This window comes from Anomaloglossus baeobatrachus, chromosome 6 (genome assembly GCF_048569485.1).
Source record: "Anomaloglossus baeobatrachus isolate aAnoBae1 chromosome 6, aAnoBae1.hap1, whole genome shotgun sequence".
NCBI classification, from domain to species: domain Eukaryota; kingdom Metazoa; phylum Chordata; class Amphibia; order Anura; family Aromobatidae; genus Anomaloglossus; species Anomaloglossus baeobatrachus.
Genome location: NC_134358.1, coordinates 213365434 through 213392265, shown reverse-complemented (window position 1 = coordinate 213392265; position 26832 = coordinate 213365434). Strand labels below are relative to the sequence as shown.

Below are 26832 nucleotides of genomic sequence, written 5' to 3'. Positions count from 1 at the left end.
CCACACCACCAGGCACAGGTGTCATCGTCTTGCATGGGCCAGAGAGCATCTACACTGGACGAGGACCATTTGACCTCAGTAATGTTCACTGATCAAAGTCGATTCACATTGAACAGAAATAATGTTGAAGACATCAAGGAGACTGCTATGCATGAGCCACTGTTGTGACAAGATGAGCCTTTGGTGGTGTTACAATGTGAGCAGGTGTTTCTAGTCAATAAAAAGCTACCCTACACTTTGTGAATGGCACAGTGATGACAAGCCAATACTACTTAAATAACAATTTATTGTCATTGTGCCTCTGCATGAACAACACAGACCTAATTTTATCTTCATGGATGCGAATAGCTCCAGCTCATCGAAGTCGCATCATTAAGGAATGATTGCTGGAGACTAAAGTACCTCAAATGGAGTGACCTACATATTCTCCAGACCTGAATCCCATAGAAAACCTATGGGATCAGCTGAGTCGCCATGTCGTAACTCTGTATTCTCGAACCTCAATGACCTGAGGGACACCCTTCAAGAATAGTGGGATGTCATGCCTCAGCAGACAATAACGACTTGAGAACTGCATCACACAACGTTGTGAAGCTGTAATTGATGCTGAAGGCCACATGACATGTGAGAAATTGACATTTTTGGGGGGGTATACCCACCAATGTTGTTGGCTTTTGTTTCAATAAATTGTTTGAAATTAGGAAAATCACCATTGCATGCTTGAACTTAAATGCCCTACTTTCATGATAAAGTATCACTGTAGAGTGAACTCTTTACGTTTTACATAAATTTCACATGAAAGCCAAATATCCTTAACTTTTTGTGAGTAGTGTAGCTGGGAGCTACATTCAAAATTCTACTGATCAACACTGGAAATCATCATGAAGCTTGTTTTCAGACATACCCAAATGTTATGAGGCAACAAATAACTCACCAACATTCCATTATCCTCTCCGAAATTTTACTTATTCTGAGACTGAATTTTCTTTAATACAGTTAGAACATTTTTTGTGTCCACTGAAAATATAATACATCCAAATATAATAATTGTTATGGTTTTATATTTCCTTAAAGCTTCAAAAACAAAAATTGCTTTTACAGATTAAACTGAAATATTAAATTAATTAGCATAATTTAATATTTTTATATAATGGTACTCTTAAGATATAATTGTGTTTTCACACTAGTATCCAATGTAGCTAAGGATAATAGTTTCATTAGTACAATAGCCCAATCCGTAGCTAAATTTGAAACAATGCAAAATCTAACAACAAAAAAAGAACAACCAGTAATCGTCAATTTGTCTTTATATTGTCCTGCATCTGACAGTTTCCTTTTTTTTACCTCCAAGTATATAAAGTCCTAATCCAGTTCATTCACAGATATTGGTTTATCCACCTCTACTGACCATAAGATAGTAAATAAAAAGGAGGGTGTCCTAATCCACAACAGGGCACTGCTCTCTTTCTTCTAGTCGGTGTAGTTGCCTGCTTGCTCTTTGCTGTTGCTCCTTCAGTTCAGTATAAGAACGAGAAAATGTATGAAATATGGAGGTGACAGGAAATGCCATAAGTAATATTCCACTAAGAATACTGCTCAAGGCCACGACTTGTCCCGGGATGCTTCGTGGCACCATATCACCATAGCCTACAGTTGTCATTGAAATAACCGCCCACCAGTAACTACCAGGGATGCTGGTAAACTCTTGTTTGGCACCAAGTTCATTCTCTGCCAAATAAACAAGAGGCGAGAACAAGGCCATGGCAACACACAGAAAAAGTAAAAGGAGTCCAAATTCTCTTGTACATCTTCTTACTGTAAGGCCCAATGTCTGCAATCCTAGAGAATGTCTGGCTAGCCTCATCACATACAGGATTCGCAAAGCTCGGAGCACGCGGAGCACCAGGCCCACCTTCTCCAAGTAGTTATTTCCAGTTCCCCCAGTTTTTTCAGTAGAAAGTGAATCCACTATTAGAGTTATGTAGTAAGGCAAGATGGCCATCATGTCGATAATGTTGAGTGGCGTCCGTAAGAATACACACTTGCTCTCAGCCTGGATGAAACGTAGGATGAATTCAAGGGAAAACCAAGCAACGCAAACTGTCTCTAGTACAAAAATATTGTAGCACTTCTGTGAACATTCTCCCTGAAAAAGAAGAAAAGGACAAAAAAAGTGAAATATTAGTGTTTCTAACCTTAAATGTCTAACCTTAAAAATACATTCTTAGTGTTACTACCAAAGTCATTTCCATTTCACAAGTTTTCTGGGAATTTTTATAGAAATGTATTGCCATGTCAAACTTAAAGAATAACCATTGTTTTAATTTTTATTTCATAAATCAATAGTGCACATGAAAATAAGGAACTTTGTGATGTCTCTTATCAGAAAAATCTGCTTCTTTTTCTTCTTTGATGTTTCATTCAAATCTGTGTTCAGAGATGCTAGATTTTCACAATAGGCTACGTTCCCATGATGAGCTTTTGGTGATCTTTTGATGCTGCGTCAAAAACAAAATAATGTAAAGTTCCAGTAAAATGGATGGCATTTATAGAAATCTCATGCCCTCTGTGCTTATTTTTTTACTCCGCACAAACTGACCTGTGGTGCGTGTTTTTAACACAACATATCAATTACTCTTGCGGTTATGCTGAGTTTTACGTGCACATTTTCACCTAGACTTGCATCAGATGCAGAAAATTCACAAGTAAAAAAAAAAAAACACGCATGCATTTTTAGTGTATTTCTGCTGTGGAAACGCATTAGCAATGCATGTAATCCATGCCTAAGTATATCAATAAAGTTGTCAAAGTGAAATACTGGGAACTATTAAAAAAATCAGCAAAGTAACAAACAGAGACAAAAATCACAGCATCAAAAACACAATTAGGCTATGTGCCCATGGGAGCTCGTACCTGCGGATGTATCCGCAGGTACGGCCGCAGGTTTCCCGCAGGTGCTCGCCGGAATCCACAGCTATTTTTAGCTGCGGAATTCCAGCGAAATAGCTGCGGAAAACCTGCGGACATTCATGCGGATTACCGGCGGAAGTCCCGGCCCTATCGCCATAGTGGAGAGCCGGGATTTCCGCAGATAATTCTGCTAAAAGAATCCCTTAGGATAACATGGGGAGTGTCTGTACATGCTGAAACCTGCGGATTTATCTGGAAAATCCGCAGGTTTAATCTCCCATGGGCAGATAGCCTTAAAGTGCATATTAAAAAACGAATAGAAAAAAAGCAAGAAAATAATGTAAATAATAGGTGCAGAAATGCTTGAGAAATTCTGCAACATCAAAAGGTCACCAAAACCTAATTGTGGGAACGTAGCCTGTGATTAGAAATTACAGTAGATGCTTTTCAAAGTCTATGGAGGGGAAGGGGCAGACAGAGATTTTGCTGCAAGTTCTCCTGAAACAACAATTACAGTCCTCCATAAAACTTTATGAGCTCCAACTGTCATCTATTTTAGTAGATGATTTTTTTGTATCTAATTTTTAGGCCATGTACACACGTTCAGTGTTTTGCATCAGTATTTGTAGCTAAAAACGGGAGTGGGTGAAAAATACAGAAGTGGTGCTCAAGTTTCTATGATACTTTTCCTCTGATTGTTCTACCCATGGTTTTGGCTACAAATACTAAGGTAAAAAAAAACCTCACAAAGTACTCAATGTGTGAACATGGCTGTAAAATTATCCACAGACTCATCTGTGTACACTTAATTTGTTGTCTCTAGTTTCGGCTTTCAGGTTACAAGTAGCTGCTTCCTATAGAAGTCAATGGAATGTGCAGCCTCAAAAGCAGTCTTGTGCATTCAGAGCTGGCCAAGCTAAATAATTTCTAATTAATAATTTATAGTAAATAATTATTTAAAACTATTAATAATTTATGTTTTACTAATATCGTCAAAAGTGATGCAGTTTTTGATGTGATTTTTTTCAAAATCTGCCCCAAAATCTGCATGTCTCTCCTGAAGCCAGCAAAGTTTATGAGATTTCTGAAGTGCTGTGACATTGCATCTTTTTCCCTTTTCCCTTGCAGATTTGGTGCATAATTTGAGGCAGAAAAAATCTGCAGCATGTCAATAGTTGTGTCTTTTAATGCGGTTTTCAGCCATTGACATTACTAAGACCGGACCAAAACCGGATGCATTTTTTGGTGCGTTTTTCTGCCAGAAGGTGTAGATTTCAAAATTTCATTGTGTTTAAGGTTGAAGGAAGACTCAAGTCCATTGAGTCCAACCCATGACCTAACCTACTGAACCAGAAGAAGGCAAAAAAACCCTTGAGGCAGACAGTATAGGGGAAAAGGAAAATTCCCTCCCGACTCCACATATGGCAATCAGACTAGTTCCTTGGGTGAATAAACGAACCCGCAATTGTGGAGTCATCAATGCGGCTATCTTGTGGCCGCTCAAGCACGTCCTTAAAATACAGTATAATAAACACAAGAGAAAAAAGGACTCGGCGTGCATAGAAATAATATCATAATATCTTGTCAAAATCACAACCTCAGATAATGCATATAAAAGTCAATTTTATTATAGAACCAGATAAAAGATAGGTTGGATTAACATTATGTATAAATACAATTCAGTACAAAAAGTAGGGATCATGGAGTAAACGAGGACAGGGAAAAGCAGCACATTAACCCAAACATGAAGGAAGATAATGGGCTGATTATCACCACACCCATGGAATTCCAAAATAACTCACAGGAAAATAGGAGCAGTATCCCATGGGGAGGACAGGGTAAGTTAGGTTAGTCAAATAGGTATAAGAAAAATGAATCACATCCATGCATCTGGGAACTCCATGTGCCATATCATATGTTCAGGGCTAAAGCAGCCACACAGAGAAACAGAGGGGTGTCAGATGGAGCATGTCAGAAAGCATGTCATAAATCTAATCACACTTACCCATGTGTCAGGTCGCACCAGCCAGATCGCAGAGTTGTGTGCCCCTACGCCTCTCGCCTAGAGCTTCATAAGGGGGAGGTATGGAAGGAAAAGTGCCAGTGGGGAGTACCTAGCCAGATGAGGCTTATGAGTCATATCGTCAGGGCTAATAGGTGAATCAAGCTGTCACTTATGTCCAGAGCACGGCGCGCGGGTTCATGTCCCCGCCCGCGTCATGAAGCTCTAGGCGAGACGCGTAGGGATACTGCTCCTATTTTCCTGTGAGTTATTTTGGAATTCCATGGGTGTGGTGATAATCAGCCCATTATCTTCCTTCATGTTTGGGTTAATGTGCTGCTTTTCCCTGTCCTCGTTTACTCCATGATCCCTACTTTTTGTACTGAATTGTATTTATACATAATGTTAATCCAACCTGTCTTTTATCTGGTCCTATAATAAAATTGACTTTTATATGCATTATCTGAGGTTGTGATTTTGACGAGATATTATGATATTATTTCTATGCACGCCGAGTCCTTTTTTTCTCTTATGTTTATTAGTTCCTTGGGTGAATACCCTATTACAGAATCTAGTGCACATAAACACTAATATTACATTTTTCAATAAAGGCATACAGGCCTCAAATTTTAGCAGTGAATCAACCATTACAATATTATATGGCAGAGTTCCATAGTCTCACTGCTCCATAGAAAATTTCTGCACCAAATCTGCAACGTGTGCACTTAGCCGTATAGTGCAGAAATCTTTAATGTTCAAGAAAACAAATGGAAAGGAATAAAATAGAAAAGAATTGGAAGAAAGGAAAGTTGCTATCTAATATGTATAAGCAGATTATGAAATGACATAGCGGAGGCCTTGTAAACTCCCACAGTGAGCCCCATTGAAGACATGATGACATATGTGCTGAAGAGCAGGATTTAGCATCACATGTCCCCACTATCACAGTGGTGTAACTTGAAGTTCATGGGCCCCTAGTTATTGGAAATCTTAAATTGCATTGGTCTTTTTATATAGGCAAAAAGGACTTTTGGTGCCCCCTAGTCTCCAGAGCGCAGATGCAATTGCAACCTCTGCACCTACTGTAGTTATTTCCCTGATCCCTACTTTATTGTTCTATTTCTTATCATTCACATTGTACTATCATGCCAAACACTTTTTTTTATACCCAGTGTCAGTGTAAAGGCCCCGTTACATGCTACGATTTATTTGACGATCTCATTAGCAATGTGACACGCCCAGTTCGTAGTTACGATTTGCAGAGATCGCACATAGGTAGTTTATTAGTGGTCACACATAACGATCGCACAAGCGACGCAAAATCTTTGAGCGATATATTGTTTGCCCCAGCCGGTCGTGTGGATGTTGTTCGTCGTGTGCAGGGTGTCAACCGTACCAATATGTCTGCTGCGTTCCAAACGATGAACAATATTTTGAAAGTGAATGACATGTCAACGATCAACGATTTTCAACCTATTTGCGATCGTTCGGAGTCGCACGTAGGTGTCGCACGCAACAATGTCGCTAAAGATGACGGAAGTGCGTCATGGAATCCGTGACCCCGACGACATATCGTCAGATAAATCGTAGCGTGTAAAGCGGCCTTTATGATTGAATTACCGTATTTGATCAAAAAAACAGATTTCCTAAATCCACACTAAATGTGATATAATTGTAACAGTTTCTTAGTTGATATAATAGACCAACAGGCATCTTAATGAATACTCTGCAGCACCTTTTTTCTGTAATAAGTCCAAATAAAAATGGTGGACTTGCATTTTTCCCCTCTGTCCTGAAAACGTCAGCTTTGTTCATCACACACTTTGAGTTAAAGTACTGGATCGAGAACCAAAAATGTCAAACGTCAGGTTTAAATGTGACCGAACAGTTTTGAGTTTAGAAAACTCAGGTGAATCATGAGGCTGATGAAAATCAGTGAGACGGAGAAGGTCACATAAAAATCGCTGATAGACACTGTGTATAACATTAATGTCTTGTTGGGGCTGTATACAAGTATTGCTTTTCTAGCTGCTAGATATATAGCCAAACAATCTGACTCATCTGTCATCCTGCCAGTGGCTTGAGCGGAATATATTCGGATATGATGTCCGTAGCATCTATACTTTTTCAGCTCAAAGGTCTTATTGATCTTTATACCAGTCTGTGCAGAAATATGTACATAACTTACCTGCTAGACCAGTATAAAACAGATGTACGATAATATCATGAGTCTAAATTTTGTAAAAACTGAATAAAAATTCACAAATATTGGTAATCTCAGGATCTACGAGGTTTCAGATTATCCTCTTTGTACATTTATAATCCAACTGAACAGATTCTAACCAGGAACAAACTTACCTCTGACGTCACGCCAGATACATGAGTAGAAGGAATATAGCAAATGGATTGCTCTTGTATTAACGTGAGAATGATTTTTAATATGTTTTCACGACAATGTCTTCTGCCTATACGCTAGAATTTTCATTCTGTAAATCTAAATCAACATTAAATCTGTCTGCACACTAGATACCAATATGCAAATATGTATAGGAGGCAAACATTGATGTGGATGGAGATCTGGATCTACATATTCTGGTACATGACTTATTCCTTTTAAGAACCTTAGAAAAGACCAGAAAACATGTATTACATATGGGGGAAGGGTGATTCTGGCAGGTAAATTGGAAAGGGGTCTTTACAGTTAGAGCAGTCAGACTGAGGCGTACCCTTCTGCAAGAGGTGGTAATGGCAGACACTATAACAGTATTTAAAAAAAGGGCTGGATGCGTTCCTCAACAAATGGCATTCTGGGTTATACATAATCTAGCAACAGAGAACGAATGACTAGTGGAGAAAGGTTGAACGTGATGGACCTATGCTTTTTTTCAACCTATGTAACATAAGAAAGCTGGACATGGACAGAAGTGTGACGCTATGTCTGCATGCTGCATTTTTGTGGTAACCACAAAAATGCACCCTGTGGCCCAACAAACACCTTGTGCCCAAATAAATGCATAAAAAAACGCATGCTTTTTGGTATGTTTTTTGCCCGTGCGTTTTTCATGGGTTTTGGGTTGTTTTGTTTGTTTTTTTTTATCACCGATGGGTGAAAAACGCAAGGAAAACTGAAAACGAATTGACATGCTGCATTTTTGTGGTCAACACAAAAATACTGCAAAAAAACCCGCAATGTGCGCACCTGAAATCTGAAATCTCAGAATATGGATCTGTTCATTAATTTTAGTGTCAAATTTTCGGCACAAAAGACTTAATTTATGTTTTTGATTCCGGTAAGTTAAAATGCCATAATATGTAACTAGAACCGGGCGGATTCGCAGAAAATCGGGACCCTGACAGATTTTTTAAAAAATCCTGATCCGGTCCAGAATCTGGTACAGATATAAGTCTATGGGAACTAGAATCCAGAGATTAAAAATGTTGGTAGAAGGGATAGGGGTTATGAGTGCGCGTGCTGTACTCACCAAAGATCTGTCATAGCGGCAAGCTGCTTCCAGGTCACGCATTCCCTTCCGAAGCCAACAATTAACCCTCATTGAATATTCACTGCTTTCACCTCCTACTGGCACGTGTAATTGGTTGCAGTTAGACGTGCCCCCACCCTCAGTGGCAGCTGCCTGCAACCAATCACAAGCGCCAGGATGGTCGGTGGCGGGAGAAAGCAGTGCAAATGTCTGTGGGTCAGCCCCCAGCTGTCGGGCTTTATTATGGCTGTGTATCAAAATAAGGCTGGAGTCACACACTTGCACGAGTCTCGCATTTCATTACCCGGCAGCCGCACACTCTTCTGACAGGAGGTCGGCTGCATGTATTTTTATGCAGCTGCACGCTCATGTCCGGAGAGTATGCAATTGCCAGGTGATGTGATGTGAGACTCGTGCAAGCCCCTTGCAAGTGTGACTCCAGCCTAAGAGGAATCGCATGCAGCTTTTTTATTATTTAAATAAATAGTTAAAAAAATGATGTGCTCTCCCCCCAATTTTGATACCCAGCAAAGATAACGCTGACAGCTGGGGCTGTATTCTCATGCTGGGGAGGTCCAGCCTAAAAATATTAGCCTCCATCTGCCCGGAATTGTCTCATCCATTAGATGTGACAATGCCAGAACTTTACCTCGCTCTTCCCGATTGCCATGGTGCGGTGGCAATCGTGGTAATAAGGAGTTAATGGCAGCCCACAGCATCCTTTAAGTCCTGGATTAGTAATGGCAGCCTCTATGAGACACCCCATTACTAATCTGTAAGTGACTGTAAAATGTAGCTATCATGGAAGTGAAGGAAGTGAGAAATTGAGAGTGAACACTATATTTTGTATTTAAGTGGCTAATGAGGACGTGCAAAGGTCATTGTGAAGGGTCATGTGTGACATCAACTTATGTAGTTTTGTGTTAGCTGTGTAAAGACGTGTTACCTGTCACTGTAATCCTAAATATTGGTAAAAAGGATCCCTGCTGAAAATTCTTCCTGAAAGGACAGGAGGTATCAGTCTAAAAAAAGTCCCACTAGCCAGTGTTTACATTTCAAGATTACAAATTTTAGCTTTTTTTGCTTTAATAAAAATTATATGACAAAAATGAATGCATTTTTTTTTAAATACATGTAACAATTGATTTAAAAAATAAGTTATTTTCTAATGGTAGTGTGGCGCCCTGGACTAGACAGGTAGCCACAGACAAAAACACACACACATCCCCCCACCCCCGGATAGTTACATTAGTCAGACACAAAACCCTTGTTGCCTCCCTCCAGGGTCTGATGTCCACACCAGGTGGGGCGGAGCCAGGCGATTGGCCCCACCCACCGAGGAATTCACAGGCCTGGAGGCGGGAAAAGCAGTTGGAGTTAGAGTTTGGAGTAGTTGAGTCTAGGAGGTGAAAGTAAGAGGTGACGTACTGCGAGTGTCTGGGTCGGAGCTCAGGCACTGACAACAAGGTTGGCAGACGGTGGAAGCCGTCTGCAGGAGTGGTGGATCAACGCGGAACAGTAGGACCGGGGTCGGGCGGTGGCCCGCCGGTACCGACCGGGGAGCGAAGTGAAGCTAGCACACACAGGCAGGGCCATCGGACCCCAACTAGGCTTGGAGCCGCCGTCAACAGTCAAATCCGAGTGTGACAGGAACCCCAGGGGTTTCCTAACTACCCAAGACCCGTTAGAAGGCAACCGTCCGCACCGTGAGGGTATACAGCCACCGCCACAGGCTAGAGACCCAAGGGCCAGCGCCTGCGGGCAAAACGGGCTTCTCCGGCATCCATACACCGGGGAGCGGACTACCATTGGGGACCCATCGTAGTCAAGACAGTACACATAGGTGCAGGGAAAGACAGCCGCCATCACCTGTCCGGCGAGAGACACTGCAGCCGGCTGCGGGACCCGTCCATCCAGCCGTTTGGTTTACCGGAGACTTTGTGCATCTCTTGCTGAGTGAGTACACCCATGCCATCCGGCACCGCGCCGCGCTGTCCCTGTAACCCTGCACCTCACCGACCCTGCCTCCCCGTCACACCACCGGGCCCCGGGACCACCAACCCCTACCCACGGAGGGGGAAAACAACATCCCAGCTGCTCCCTACCATCACTTCCGGGATCCCCGTCACCAGCAGCGTTGGTGCCCATCTTCACCACAACCCGTGGGTGGCGTCACGGACTAAATCCCCAAACCAAACCACCCCCTTTTCACTCACGGGCGAGGAGCGCCGCTCGAGTCCCCGGATCCGGCCCACCGCTCGAGCCACCGAGCAGCAGCAGCAGCGCCGGACCCGAGCATTAGCGAGAGCAGCGCCCCGCCGCCCGCGACAGTAGCTTCCCCTTTAAACTACTGTGCTGTTCTTATTTTTGGATATGAAATCATTCTGATTTGGGTTATTATTACTATTATTATTATTATTTTTATTTATTTTTAGAGCACCATTGATTCCATGGTGCTGTACATGTGAAAAGGGGTTTACATCCACAATACAAATTACAAACTAACAGTGACAGATTGATACAGAAAAAAAGGAAGAAGGCCCTTCCCTTGGGGGCTTAAAGTTTATGGTAGTGGGGAAAGAGACAGTAGGTAGGAGACAGTAAGTTGGGGGGGTAACAGCAGCTCTGATGGTGAGGTGGAAACGGGGTCATTGCAAGCTAATGGTTGTGAGATGGCAACGGGGTAATTGCCTTCTTTAAATTTTCTTGGAGATGGTAACATGCCTCTCGTTGGGGACTCTAACTGGTGACCTTGTGCAGTATGATCAGTTTCCTTCCATGCTAAACCAAAGCCTGGTCAGTCACTGTCCACATGCTGATGGTATGCAAATTGTCTCTTCGCCTCCATGCTCTTCTGATGGGAATCAAAAGGTGGGTATTGTTTTATCCTTGTTCTGTGGCGAGCCTCAGGCTTGGGCATTTTCTTTGGTTGATGACTCTTAAGCATTTTTTCAGCTCTTAGCCCCATCTATGATGATCCTGACAAAGTTGTGGCTGCTGAATCCAAGATCCACAAGTTGGGTCGGGGAAATCATAGAGTTGAGGACTACTGCTCTCAGTTTAAACGTTGGGCAGTGGAGATCTCATGGAATGACCCTGCTCTTCGGAGTCCGTCCTACCAGGGGCTTTCGGGTCAAATTAGGAACATGATTACTTGCAGTCCCTGCTCGCTGTCACTGGGGGAAGGAATGTCACTGGCCATTCGTTTGGATAGATGCCTAAGGAATAAAGACTCATTTAAAGGTGTATCAATGGCATCTGCCTCGCAATCAATAGGCACTGGTGATCCTATTCATATTGGTGCTTGCAGAGAGCATAGAGAGGGAACTGCATTAGGAGTATCTGCTCACTTTTGTTTATACTGTGGTCGTTCTGGCCACATCATGGTTTAATGTTTCAAATACAATAATTAATTTTTAAAAAGAAAAAAAGAAGACACTAACGTGAAAGGATGCAGGTTCTAAAGCCCACGTCTCACTAAGCGACATCGCTAGAGACATCGCTGCTGAGTCACGGTTTTTGTGACGCAGCAGCGATCTTGCTAGCGATGTCGCCGTGTGTGACATCCAGCAATGACCTGGCCCCTGCTGTGAGGTCGCCGGTCGTTGCTGAATGTCCTGGACCATTTTTTGGTCGTTGCTCTCCCGCTGTGAAGCATGCATCATTGTGTTTGACAGCGAGAGAGCAACAATCTGAATGTGCAGGGAGCAGGGAGCCGGCTTCTGCGGATGCTGGTAACCAAGGTACACATCGGGTAACCAAAGAGCTTTGCTTGGTTACCCGATATTTACCTTAGTTACCAGCGTCCGCAGCTTCTAAAAGCAGGCTCCCTGCTCCCTGCACACTTAGCCAAGGTACACATCGGGTAACTATAAGCAAAGCGCTTTGCTTAGTAACCCGATGTGTACTATGGTCACCAAGCACAGCGTCATTACACGGGTGGCTGGTGGCTGATCTCTGATCGCTGTGGAGATCTGCCTGATTGACAGCTCACCAGCGACCATGTAGCGATGCTCCAGCGATCCCTGCCAGGTCAGATCGCTAGTGGGATCGCTGGAGTGTCGCTAAGTGTGACGGTACCTTAAGAGTCTGAAATTGTCTCTCATGCATAAATCTGTGGTTTGTTTTTTTACAGGTGTCCTTGGGGACTAAATCTCAGTTTATGGTTACTTCCGCATTTGTAGATTCAGGCTCCGCCATGAATCTTATGGATTGTGACTTTGCTATAGACTGATTATAATATCACTACTTTCGGTCTTCCTATTCAAGTTTCAGCTATTAATAATTCTCTCATGTCACAAAGTTACGTTTCTTCTAGGGACAAGATTGTGTGCATGAAAGTTACACTTTGAATCCATTTCATTCATGTTTTTTCCTTCTTTACCTGCTAAAGAAGTGTTGTGCTTGCCCTGGTTGGTCAAGCACAATCTTACTATTAATTTGGAGACCCATAAGATTAGGTCCTGGAGTGACACTTGTTTTTCTGGATGTCTTTTGGATCTTTTACTTCTGTGAAGTTTTACCTTCCAGAATTCATTCAGGATTTTGGGTATATTCTTCTGAGACTGAGTGTGATGTTCTTCCACTGCATAGGACATATGATTATGCTATTGATTTTACCTGGTGCTAAAATGCCTAAGTTCTGTCTGTTTAACCTCTCTCTTCCCAAGAGGGAGGCTTTGAAGGAGTATATTCAAAAGAGACTGGCCAAGGGGCATATAAGATATTTCACCTCTCCAGATGCCATTGGGTTCTTTTTATGTAAAAATAAATAAAAATGGAGGGTTGCGTGCATGCTTGGATTCTAGAGAGATAAATAAGATCACGATCTATAATCCTTATCCTTTACCTCTTATGCCTGACCTGTTTAACTAGCTGGAGCTAAATGGTTTTCTAAATTTGACTTGAGGGGGGCATATAGCCTCATACTAGGGTGACGAGTGGAAAAGCACTTTAAGGATGCCAGAAGGTTATTTTGAAAATTTGGTGATGCCATTTGAGTTGACCAGTGCTCCAGCGGTTTTTCAAAACTTCTTAAATGATATTTTTTGCTCTCTGGTGGGTAGATTTGTGGTGATTTACCATATTTAGATGACAATGGTTTACTCGTGTTCTTGAAAGCAGCACCATGAATATGTTTGGCAGGTCCTTCAAAATCTACGTGACAACCATTTACAGTGCCTTGTGAAAGTATTCGGTTGCCTTGAATTTTTCAACCTTTTCCCACATTTCAGGCTTCAAACATAAAGATAAAAATGTTAATGTTATGGTGAAGAATCAACAGCAACTTTTTAAAAATATAAATTACTGAAAAGTGGGACATGCAATATTATTCATCCCCTTTACTTTCAGTGCAGCAAACTCACACCAGAAGTTCATTGAAGATCTCTGAATGATTCAATGTTGTCCTAAATGACTGATGATGATAAATATAAGCCACCTGTGTTTAATCAAGTCCCCATATAAATGCAACTGCTCTGTGATAGTCTCAGTGTTCTGTTTAAAGCGCAGATAGCATCATGAAGACCAAGGAACACAACAGGCAGGTCTGTGATACTGTTGTGGAGAAGTTTAAAGCCAGATTTGGTTACAAAAAGATTTCCAAAACTTTAAACATCCCAAGGAGGACTGTGCAAGCGATCATATTGAAATGGAAGGAGTATCATACCACTGCAAATCTACCAAGACCCGGCGGTCCATCCAAACTTTCATCTCAAACAATGAGAAGACTGATCAGAGATGCAGCCAAGAGGCCCATGATCACTCTGGATGAACTGCAGAGATTTACAGCTGAGGTGGGAGAGTCTGGCCATAGGACAACAATTAGTCATACACTGCAGAAAGCTGGCCTTTATGGAAGAGTGGCAAGAAGAAAGCCATTTCTCAATGATATCCATAAAAAGTGTCGTTTAAAGTTTGCCACAAGCCACTTGGGAGACACACCAAACATGTGGAAGAAAGTGCTCTGGTCAGATGAAACCAAAATCGAACTATTTGGGCACAATGCCAAACGATATGTTTGGCGTAAAAGCAACACAGCTCATCACCCTGAACACACCATCCCCACTGTCAAATATGGTGGTGGCAGCATCATGGTTTGGGCCTGCTTTTCTTCACCAGCGACAGGGAAGATGGTTAAAATTGATGGGAAGATGGCTGGAGCCAAATACAGGACCATTCTTGAGGAAAACCTGTTGGAGTCTGCAAAAGACCTGATACTGGAACAGAGATTTGTCTTCCAAGAAGACAATGATCCCAAACATAAAGCAAAATCTACAAGGGAATGGTTCACAAATAAACGTATCCAGGTGTTAGAATGGCCAAGTCAAAGTCCAGACCTGAATCCAATCGAGAATCTGTGGAAAGAGCTGAAATCTGCTGTTCACAAACGGTCTCCATCCATCCTCACTCAGCTCGAGCTATTTCCAAAGGAAGAATAAGCAAGAATTTCAGTCTCTCGATGTGCAAAACTGATAGACACATACCCCAAGCGACTTGCAGCTGTAATCGCAGCAAAAGGTGGCGCTACAACGTATTAACTTAAAGCGGACAAATAATATTGCATGCCCCACTTTTCAGTTATTTTTTTAAAAAGTTTAAAATAAGCAATATATTTCGTTCAACTTCACAATTGTATCCCACATGTTGATTCTTCACCATAACATTACATTTGTTATCTCTATGTTTGAAGCCTGAAATAAGGGAAAAAGTTGAAAAATTCAAGGGAGCTGAATAATTTTGCAAGGCACTGTGTTTACCAAACTGTCAATTTGAGATTCAGCAAGTACACTTATTAGGACATTTGTTCCTGCATTGAGGTTTCAGATAGATCCCATTAAGGTACAGGCTGTTCATAATTGGGTGCTACCTAGTATCCTTAAAGCATTGCAGATGTTCTTAGGGCTTGCAAATTATTATCGGACGTTCATTGAAAACTTCTCATTCATAATCAAGCCTCTATCTAATATGGCCAAGAAGGGAACCGACTTCTGTTCCTGCTCTACCAAGGCTTATAATGCATTTTCTGCCCTCAAGACAGCCTTCTCTAAAGCTCTTGTTCTCAGTCAGTCAACCCGGGTCAATCTGCCATTTGTGGTTGAGATATATGCCTCTTCTGTTGGAATGCCTGCAGTTCTATCCCCTAAAAAAGATGGATACCTTCATCCTTGTGATTTTTTTTTTTTCCTTAGAAGCTCTCTCAAGTGGAGTCCAGCTATGATATAGGTGACCATTAGCTTCTGGCAAGAGTGCATTAGAGGAATGGAGACATTGGTTGGAGGGAGCTAGACATACCGATCATGAAAACATACTGTATGTTGATGCTGAGGTTATTTTGACTTATCTTTCTGGAAATAAGAATGTTAAGACTAATGCTTTCTCCCACAGCTTTGTGCCAGAATTTAAAAATATTTTTTTTTAACATTCTTAGAAATTCTTCGTTATGTACCATCATCTCTCCTGAATAAAGTGCATGATTATGTTTTGGCTAGTTATCCGGGTTTTTCTGCCATGTGGAGATCTCTTTCCTGGTCCTTTTGGTTGAAGAATGTTGTAAGGATATTGATGAATATGTCTGTAAATGCAAATTTGGCAACCCAGTGGCCTGGATGTCACAGTAGTGTTGCCCCCACAGAGGGGTTAATACTAAGCCTGGAAGCAAGCGAGGGGTCCCTTGGTCAGTAAGTACCTACATTCAACACAGTTCCTACTCCGGGCCAGCAGAGGGAGCTCTAAACCTGGTGTTCTGGGCAGCTTCCCAGCTCTGACCAGGGGGAGGAGTTAGAGGAGTGACAGTTGGGAGTTGACCGTTTGAAAGAGAGGAGTTGGAGCCAGGAGTTTGAGGAGAGCAGACCAGTTTTTCATGAGGTTGGGGAGCGCAGAGAAACTCGGCCTAGGGGAATAGAGTCTGACAAAGAGGCATAAAGGAGAAAGACTCTGGGGAGTGGAGCTAAGCCGGCATGCTAGAAACCAGACACCAGAGTCCGTGGCTCCTTGGGTACTCGAGTCCCGGTAGCTAAATCCGGAGGGCAGGAGGATTACAAGTCTCCTGGCGCCCACAGACCACCTGAAGGCAAAGCTGCAGATTAGGGACCGGGAGCCACTGTCTGCAAAGCAGTACCTACGACGGCCCGCGCAGCCTGCCATACGGGTGAGAAAAGTACCACAAGTGACAGAGGAGAGGGCCTCAGCCTAGATAACGCAGTAGGGGCCCTGAAAACCAGGAAAGAGTGTAGCGGGTAGGCCTCACACCCACCTGGCCAGGGAGGCTTCCCCTCTTGCTTCCACGCTATTTAGACCACGATTATCACCACCTGTATCAGGCTCCCAGGACTTCCTCACTGGTTACCAAGTAAAGTGAAAGGTAACGAAAATGCAGTCCTTGTCTGTTAATGTCCACATTCCTGGACCTGCACCCTAAAGCATACCAGTTGCCCAAAAAAAATCTCTCCAATGGTTGCCCCAGGGTCGTACTCCACCTGTGGGGAGCAATTTCACCTCAGCTGCGCCATCATCATCTGTCCTGGGAAATACACAGCGCAGTGGCGGCCCACATAGCCGCAGTACCACAGGTGGCGTCGCAAACTTTTAATTTTAATTACAACTCCCATCATCATAATAACCATCCCTTTATTATTGAAAGACACCGCCAGGGTCACGGAAGGGCCATGCCGCCGCGACATCACTGGACTAGTCCGACCCGGTAACGAGTACCCACCGGCCCTGGAGCTGGGTGTGTCACAGAGTTTGAGCCAGGGGTTAATCTTCTCATTAGCCCCCCAGTGGGTTCTCTTGCCTAATGAGGTCCTGTTACAGCCTTGGACTTACTTATCCATGGACTTAATCATTAATTTGCTTAATTCTGGCAATAATACTGTTCTGTGGTGGTGGACCATTTCAGCAAGACAGTTTCTTTGATTCCACTTTAAAAAGGTGCCCATGGCTAAGTTTAGCTACGTTGTTCCCAAGAACATTATTTCCGATAGAGGCGGTCAGTTTTTGGCTAGCTTTTGGTGTAGTTTTGCTCCAGAAACGGTATTAAACTGCCATTTTCCTTAGGTTATGATGCTGAGACTAATAGGCAGACAGGATTAACCAAAAATGATTTTTTTTCATGAAATTAGAATGACTGGGTAGGTGGAATCTCTGCCTCTTGTTCAGTTTAATCTATTTAATCACTTTTATTATGCTGTGAGAGTTTTCATCCGGTGTATGGGAATTTTTCAGGTTTGCAGTTCTCTGTGCCAGTGGAGGAAACATTTTCTACCCAATTAATAGTCTTGAGGGTGGTAAAAAATAATTTGTAACTTGTGACCGGGTCAAGCAAAGTGCATACCGCAGATGTAGGAGGGCTCCTTATTTTGAAAATAGGAGAGTTTTGTGGTTGTCCTCAAAATTTTTTTGTCTGAAAGTGGCATCTAAGAAGTTATCTCCTAAATTTGCAGGTTCTTATAAAATTAAAATCTTAAATCCTGTGACTGTTAAACTACAATTGCCTGCAGCATGGAAGATCAATAACCCTTTCCATTTTTATCTTCTTAAGAGGTTTGAGGGAACACAAGATCCTTGGGACATAATTGGATTTGGAGGCTAATCGGGAGTATGAGGTGGGACAAGCTCTGGGTTCCAGGCGTATCAGATGCTTGTTACAGAATCTTGTCAAGTTGAATAGTCCAGTGGCCACTTTTAGAAGGGGAGTACAGTCATGCCTTGGGTTTGGGACTCGAACCGGTGACCTTCGGCAGTGTGGTTAGTTTCCTTCCATGCTGATCTACAGCCTGGTCGGTCCCTGTCCAAATGCTGATGATATTTTACTTTTGCTTCTGTCCTTTTGGTTTGTGGTTATCAGGTGTCTTCAATTGTTCATTTTCACAGTTCTACTACATCCCTACTGTGGGTCATTTAAATTTTCCATACACCAGTATTCTATCTGGATGACTGCTAAGAAGTTCCAGGCCTGCAGCTAAGGAATTTAGGCAGGGACTAGTGTTTTCTCTGTGTATTCGCTTTTGCCTTTACTACACCTATCTTTTGTTTTCTATTAGGTTGTTAGGAGTTTACCCTTGTTTGCTTTTATTATTTCTCTTTTTCCATTTGTGCACAAGTTTTACATTTCCACACCTTGTTTATCTCCATTTTTACCCTATCTTGATTTGTAGTGAAAAGGCCCCTTTACACACTGCAACATCGCAAACGACCTCGCTGTAACGTCACCGTTTTTGTGACGTAATAGCGACCTCCCCAGCGACATTGCTGTGTGTGAAACACATCAGCGACCTGGCCCCTGCTGTGAGGTTGCCAATCACTACACATCTCTCAGGACCATTCTTTGGTCCTTTGTTTCCCGTTGTGCAGCATGATTGCTAGAAAGTCTCAGTGTGTAAAGGGGCCTTTACAGCAACTTCGTTAGCGACTTCCCTTTCAAAAAGCTGCTTTACAACGTCCCCAATGACTAGCTAGGTCGTTCTGCAGGTCCGTATCGCTGTTACGTCGTTTTCCAGGTTTGCCTGTTTGACAGCTCACCAGTGACTCACCAGAGACTTTGTAGCAATCCCGGCCAGGTTGGGATCGCTGGTGGTATCGCTAGAAAGTCTCAGTGTGTAAAGGGGCCATTAGTAATCTCCACTTTCGTTCCTCAGGAGGTTCAAGAGACAAATAAATGGTCTTTTAGGCAGACAGGTCCAAGTTATGGGTTTCTAGTTGTGCGGCTAAGGATATTCCACTCTACAAGAACCATTACAGTGTTGTGCAGATAAGAATACTAGTCTGTACAGGAAACAGTAGAGTACAGGTGTGGCTGCAGTGTTAGGGTTTACTACCTCTTTACCCATGCTGGAATACATATATGCATAACAGATGTGTTTTCAAGTTCCATCTGATAGTTACGAATGTGGTAGATAAGAGGACATGTTAGGGCACGGATTTTCAGTGGATGGTGGATACTCAGGAGAAGTCTTGGAGATAACTGGGTGAGGAACATATGGGTGGGGAGCTGTCAGGGTCCTCTATTTTTAATGCCATAGATAAGACATGCTTCTTTCATTATGGATATAGCAAAAATGTCTATGTTGGGAATGCCCTTTTAGAAAACATCATTCTTGATTTTGTACTTTTTTGTGATATTTTATAGTTTTGCTGGAGACATTTATTAGCTTTGTGACTTTACATGGCTTTATGACAAAACAATTCACCTTTTGAAATGATTTCCTCTGCTTAATGTCTTGTTTTTTTGTAAAAGGCCGATGCCCACTGTAAACATTTTGTAGACGGATTTACATGGCAAAAGTAAATTTTCAAACCCTAATGTTATCTTTAACAAGTCAAAAAATGATACTTTCTGCTCTAACCCCTTAACAACCGCGGGCCGTAAAATTACGTCCTAGCGGTCATAACATTACTGCCTGCAGTCTGCCAGTGGCAGCATGCTGCGATCGGCGCACATCTCAGCTGATTTTCACAGCTGAGATGTGTGCCTGCAGAATAGTTATCTGCTCGTGCCGTTTAACCCCTTAAATGGCGCTGTCAATATGTGACAGCGCCATTATAAGCACGATCGCGGTAAACTCTTACTTACCGCCCGATACCAGAAGTCACGTGACGCGATCATGTGACTTCCGGTAGTTGTCATGGTAGCACAGGGTCATGTGATGACTCCTGTACTACACATGAATTGCTTTCACTTTCGCTGTGCCAGTGAAAAAGAAAGTGAGCGTATCTGCTGTTTACAGCTATGTAGCTGTGATCAGCAGATAGTGCAGTGCGATCGGACTGCTGATCGCAATAGCCCCCTAGGGGGACTAGTAAAATAAAAAAAAAAGTTAAAAAACAAAGTTTTAAAAAATTAAAAAAAAAACAAAACCCTAAAAGTTCAAATCACCCCCCATTCGCCCCATTGAAAATTAAAGGGTTAAAAAAATAAAAAATATACACACATTTGGTATCGCCGCGTTCAGAAACGCCCGATCTATCAAAATATAAAATCAATTAATCTGATCAGTATACGGCGTAGCGGCAAAAAAATTCCAAACGCCAAAATGACGTTTTTTTGTCACAACTTTTGCGCAAAATGCAATAAGAGGTGATCAAAACGTAGCATCTGCGCAAAAATGGTACAGCTAAAAACGTCAGCTCGAGACGCAAAAAATAAGCCATAAGTGAGCCATAGATCCCGAAAAATGAGAACGCTACGGGTCACGGAATATGGCGTAAAACGTGCGCCTTTTTCGGACAAACGTCTGATTTTTTTTAACCCCTTATATAAAAGTAAACCTATACATGTTTGGTGTCTACGAACTCGCACTGACCTGAGGCATCACACCAACACATCAGTTTTACCATATAGTGAACGCAGTGAATAAAATGTCTCAAAAACTATAGTGCTATCGCACTTTTTTTGCAATTTTTCTGCATTTGGAATTTTTTTGCCGTTTTCCAGTACACTATATGGTAAAACCTATGGTTTCATTTAAAAGTACAGCTCATTCCGCAAAAAATGAGCCCTCACATGACCATATTGACTAAAAAATAAAAAAAGTTACGTCTCAGAAAAAGAATGGCGAAAAAAAAACGGAAAGCGAAAAATCGGCCGGTCGTGAAGGGGTTAAACATTGTGTAATAGTGTTTAAAGTAAGCTTTTACCAAACCTTATCCAGAGTTTCTATTTATTAGCAGACCAAATACGGTCGTATAGGAACTTGTAATTGTAACAGTTAATAGGATAATTTTGGATCTTCTTCCATACACCATCAACCATTTAAGATCATGACCAGGCTCTTGGTACAAGAATTAGTGAGTTACTCATTACTAGAAAAGTTTCTCTTGGGTATTTCATGTGTCACAGTCCAAAATGCATTTGGTGTCAATGTCGAGGAGTTTTTTCTTCTTCAAGAAGCTGCACACTACCAGACAACCCCTTTTGAATGCTCCTACCATCTGCTGAATAAAACAAGAAATAAAAAATATTTACCTCCTGAACCAGGGCTGCTCTTCTGTGTCAAGCGCTATGATCCCCTCTGATCTTTATGTCATGTGAGTGCTACAGCCTATCACTAGCCTGGAAGGTACAGTGCCTACAAGTAGTATTCAACCCCCTGCAGATTTAGCAGGTTTGATAAGATGCAAATAAGTTAGAGCCTGCAAACTTCAAACAAGAGCAGGATTTATTAACAGATGCATAAATCTTACAAACCAACAAGTTATGTTGCTCAGTTAAATTTTAATAGATTTTCAACATAAAAGTGTGGGTCAATTATTATTCAACTCCTAGGTTTAATATTTTGTGGAATAACCCTTGTTTGCAATTACAGCTAATAATCGTCTTTTATAAGACCTGATCAGGCCGGCACAGGTCTCTGGAGTTATCTTGGCCCACTCCTCCATGCAGATCTTCTCCAAGTTATCTAGGTTCTTTGGGTGTCTCATGTGGACTTTAATCTTGAGCTCCTTCCACAAGTTTTCAATTGGGTTAAGGTCAGGAGACTGACTAGGCCACTGCAACACCTTGATTTTTTCCCTCTTGAACCAGGCCTTGGTTTTCTTGGCTGTGTGCTTTGGGTCGTTGTCTTTTTGGAAGATGAAATGACGACCCATCTTAAGATCCTTGATGGAGGAGCGGAAGTTCTTGGCCAAAATCTCCAGGTAGGCCGTGCTATCCATCTTCCCATGAATGCGGACCAGATGGCCAGGCCCCTTGGCTGATTGGCTGAGAAACAGCCCCACAGCATGATGCTGCCACCACCATGCTTGACTGTAGGGATGGTATTCTTGGGGTCGTATGCAGTGCCATCCAGTCCCCAAACGTCACGTGTGTGGTTGGCACCAAAGATCTCAATCTTGGTCTCATCAAACCAGAGAACCTTGAACCAGTCTGTCTCAGAGTCCTCCAAGTGATCATGAGCAAACTGTAGACGAGCCTTGACATGACGCTTTGAAAGTAAAGGTACCTTACAGGCTCGTCTGGAACGGAGACCATTGCGGTGGAGTACATTACTTATGGTATTGACTGAAACCAATGTCCCCACTGCCATGAGATCTTCCCGGAGCTCCTTCCTTGTTGTCCTTGGGTTAGCCTTGACTCTTCGGACAAGCCTGGCCTCGGCACGGGTGGAAACTTTCAAAGGCTGTCCAGGCCGTGGAAGGCTAACAGTAGTTCCATAAGCCTTCCACTTCCGGATGATGCTCCCTACAGTGGAGACAGGTAGGCCCAACTCCTTGGAAAGGGTTTTCTAGCCCTTGCCAGCCTTGTGACCCTCCACGATCTTGTCTCTGATGGCCTTGGGATGCTCCTTTGTCTTTCCCATGTTGACCAAGTATGAGTGCTGTTCACAAGTTTGGGGAGGGTCTTAATTAGTCAGAAAAGGCTGGAAAAAGAGATAATTAATCCAAACATGTGAAGCTCATTGTTCTTTGTGCCTGAAATACTTAATACTTTAGGGGAACCAAACAGAATTCTTGTGGTTTGAGGGGTTGAATAATAAATGACCCTCTGAATAAACTTTTCACAATTTAAAAAAAAAAATAAAAAAAGAAATAACATTCTTTTTTGCTGTAGTGCATTTCACACTTCCAGGCTGATCTACAGTCCAAATGTCACAATGCCAAGTTAATTCCGAATGTGTAAACCTGCTAAATCTGCAGGGGGTTGAATACTACTTGTAGGCACTGTACGTATACTGAACTTTTTTTCCTATTTTATTCAGCATATTGGGGCAGGCAAAATTGTCCAGTAGTGGACAGCTGCTCTAATAATAATAATGAAAAAAATAAAAAAAATAAATTATGTTTTAATTAAAAATGTATCAACATGGCATTCTGTTTTGTCTTATTTTTACAATTCAATTTTTCAATTGGTGGTCACAGTTAAGGTTTGACATGATTGTTTGAGATAATTGACAGATAAAGATGGTGGCATGAAGCCGCCTCTCAGTACATGGCATGTATGATATTTAGATCTCGCGTTACAATTCTGCAGTCCAATTAACTTTTATTAATCCATAACTGTCAAAATTCTGACCTTGCCGTGTGCTGATTACCATGTGCAATGTAATATTCACAACAAACACTTTGGGGAGTAGATAATATTTTGCTACTACAGAAGCTCGGAAAATACAAAAAGAATCTCTAGGGTATAATAACAAGGCCAACTAATCATGACTGACTGTAGATAACTGCAAGAATGGAATATTATCATGTAATTTAAAAGGCACAAGAAAAGTAACAGTACTCACAAGAGACTAGAATCAGGAGATACACATTCTCCTCTTACTCTCCCTGCTGGCAAATGTTACATTCTGGGCTCTACAAAATAATCAACAGATCCGTTATCTTTACACTGTACTTATCTTCTACATTACAGAACAAATCTTCTCATTTGCAGTGGATCTCGCAATTTGAATTTGCTAGGGAGAACTTTAGGAAGAAACCCCGTTGAAAAATGAGAGAAAATTGTATAATTAAACATTTAACACAGCACATCTAATATATATAATGGATATAATAAATTCTAATCATTTGGTAGCCCTAGAGATGAGCAAACCTGAGGTTTGGGGTTTGTTTTATTTCTAAAAGTCTGTGTTTGGTCCAGTTTGGGTAATTTACATATGAACACCCCTCATGCGAGAATCGCTGTGCTCAGGCGAGCAGCTCACACTGGGCACTTTTGTAATTATCAAGATTAACTTCCACTCTGCACTTTTTGATCTTGATTTTTCACTGTGATTACTATATATATTTTTACATATCTATATATTTCTATACACTTACTTTTAGGAATCTAAAGTAATATTTATTTTGTCTACACTAGTACTATACTATATATATGATGGATGGTGTTAGTTCATATATGTGCAATTTAAGGCCCAGTCACACTAAACAACTTACCAGCGATCCCAACAACGATCCAACCTGATAGGGATCGCTGGTAAGTTGCTAGGAGGTCGCTGGTGAGATGTCACACTAAGCGACGCTCCAGCGATCCCACCAGCAACCTGACCTGGCAGGGATCGCTGGAGCGTCGTGGAAGCATGCTGCGCTTGGTAACTAAGGTAAATATCGGGTAACCAACCCGATATTTACCTTGGTTACCAGAGCACACCGCTTAGCGCTGGCTCCCTGCTCTCCTAGCTACATCACACATGGGGTTAATTACCCGATGTGTACTGCAGCTACATGTGCAGAGAGCAGGGAGCCGGCACTGACAGCTGAGAGCGGCGGAGGCTGGTAACGAAGGTAAATATCGGGTAACCAAGGTAAGGGCTTCTTGGTTACCCGATATTTACATTGGTAACCAGCGTCCGCAGAAGCCGGCTCCTGCTGCCTGCACATTTAGTTGTTGCTCTGTCGCTGTCACACACAGCGATGTGGGCATCACAGCGGGAGAGCAACAACTAAAAAATGGTCCAGGACATTCAGCAACAACCAACGACCTCACAGCAGGGGCCAGGTTGTTGCTGGATGTCACACACAGCAACATCGCTAGCAAGTTGTGCATCATCAGCGATATTGCTAGCGATGTTGCTTAGTGTGACGGTACCTTTACTTGGACTGACCTAAATTTTCACCATGCTATGGCGTTTTAAGGTGTAAGGAAAACAAAGGATAGTATCAGCCCCTTAAAATATAATAACAAGTTAGTTATAGAGGACAAACAAAAGACTGAGATATTAAATAGGCATTTCTCATCTGTATTCACCAAGGAACTGACTGTACCAGGGATCATTCAACAAGTGAAAAATCAAAGTTCACCACCCGATATAATTAATTTAACACAAGATGAAGTACGCCTACGTCTGAGTAAATTAAACATTGACAAATCCCCAGGGCCAGATGGCATTCATCCATGAATATTGAGGGAATTGAGCTCCGTAATCGACAGACCGCTGTATCTCATCTTTTTAGACTCACTTGTTGGTGCCTCAGGATTGGAGGATTGCTGATGTGGTACCGATATTTAAGAAAGGTAAGAGGGTAGATCCAGGCAACTACCGTCTAGTAAGCCTGACATCAGTAGTATGCAAAGTTTTTGAGGGCATTTTAAGGGATGACATGCAAAAATATATTGCAGAAAATAAGATGATAACTGACAAATAGCATGGATTCATGAAAGATAAGTCGTGTCTAACCAACCTGTTGGGGTTCTATGAGGGGGTAAGTTCAAACCTGGATATTGGTAATGCAGCTGATGTGATTTATTTGGACTTTGCAAAGGCATCTGATACTGTACCACATAATAGCCTTATACTAAAGCTCCAGAAGCAAGGACTAGGGGACACAATATGCAACTGGGTAAGGAATTGGCTAAAAGATAGGAAACAAAGAGTAGTCATAAATGGTACATTCTCTAAATGGGCTATAGTCAGCAGTGGGGTGCCGCAGGGATCTGTGCTTGGACCGATTCTTTTTAATCTCTTTATTAATGACCTTGTGGATGGGATTGATAGTACAGTGTCAGTCTTTGCCGATGACACCAAACTATGTAGGATATTAAAAACTGACCTGGATAGTACAATATTACAAAAAGATCTGGATAAGATGTCAGAATGGGCAGATACTTGGCAAATGAGATTTAATGTTGATAAATGTAAAGTAATGCACCTAGGACGGAGTAATCCTATAGCTGCGTATACATTAAATGGAAGTAAACTCGGGACTACAGAACAGGAGAAGGACTTGGGTATTCTCATTACAAATAAGCTGAGCAGCAGCACTCAATGTCAAGCAGCAGCTGCTAAAGCAAACAAGATTTAAGGGTGTATAAAAAGAGAGATTAGATCCCGTGATCCCAACGTATTGTTACCCCTCTATAAATCACTTGTAAGGCCACATCTGGAATACGGGATCCAGTTTTGGGCTCCACATTTTAAAAAGGACATTCAGAAGTTAGTCAGTTCAAAGGCGTGCAACTAGACTATTAGAAGGAATGGAAGGCCTCCCATATGATGACAGGTTGAAAAAGTTAGATATGTTTAGCTTAGAAAAAAGACGTCTCAGAGGAGATCTCATTTATATGTATAAATACATGTGTGGTCAATATAAAGGACTGGCACATGACTTATTTCTTCCAAAGACAATACTAAGGACCAGGGGGCACTCACTGCGAGTGGAAGAAAAGCGATTCCGACACCTAAATAGGAAAGGGTTCTTTACAGTTAGAGCAGTCAGACTGTGGAATGCCCTACCACAAGAGGTAGTAATGGCAGACACTATAACAGCTTTTAAAAAAGGGCTGGATGATTTCCTCAGTGCACACAACATTGTTGGTTATAAATGACTTAGTGACTAAATGTAGAACTGGTGGAGGAAGGTTGAACTAGATGGACCTAGGTCTTTTTTCAACCTAAGTAACTATGTAACTATGTAACTATGTTTTAGTAACAGCTTTTTGTATTGAACACTATTTTTATCAAGTTTTTCAATAAAATTATTTTGGCCGAATACTTAAGT

At 42.0% G+C, this 26832-nt stretch overlaps 1 protein-coding gene across 2 annotated transcripts in view; it reads right to left on the bottom strand.

The window, feature by feature from the left end:
• Window positions 1–1044: 1044 nt before the first annotated feature.
• The window catches only part of KCNG2 (potassium voltage-gated channel modifier subfamily G member 2), a 243813-nt gene continuing 218025 nt past the window's right edge, over window positions 1045–26832 (bottom strand). For both annotated transcript variants that reach the window (XM_075314660.1, XM_075314661.1), the window contains one exon: window positions 1045–2146. In XM_075314660.1, coding sequence (XP_075170775.1) covers window positions 1439–2146 — 708 coding nt within the window. In that variant the 3' untranslated portion in view covers window positions 1045–1438. The remainder of the gene's footprint in view (window positions 2147–26832) is intronic.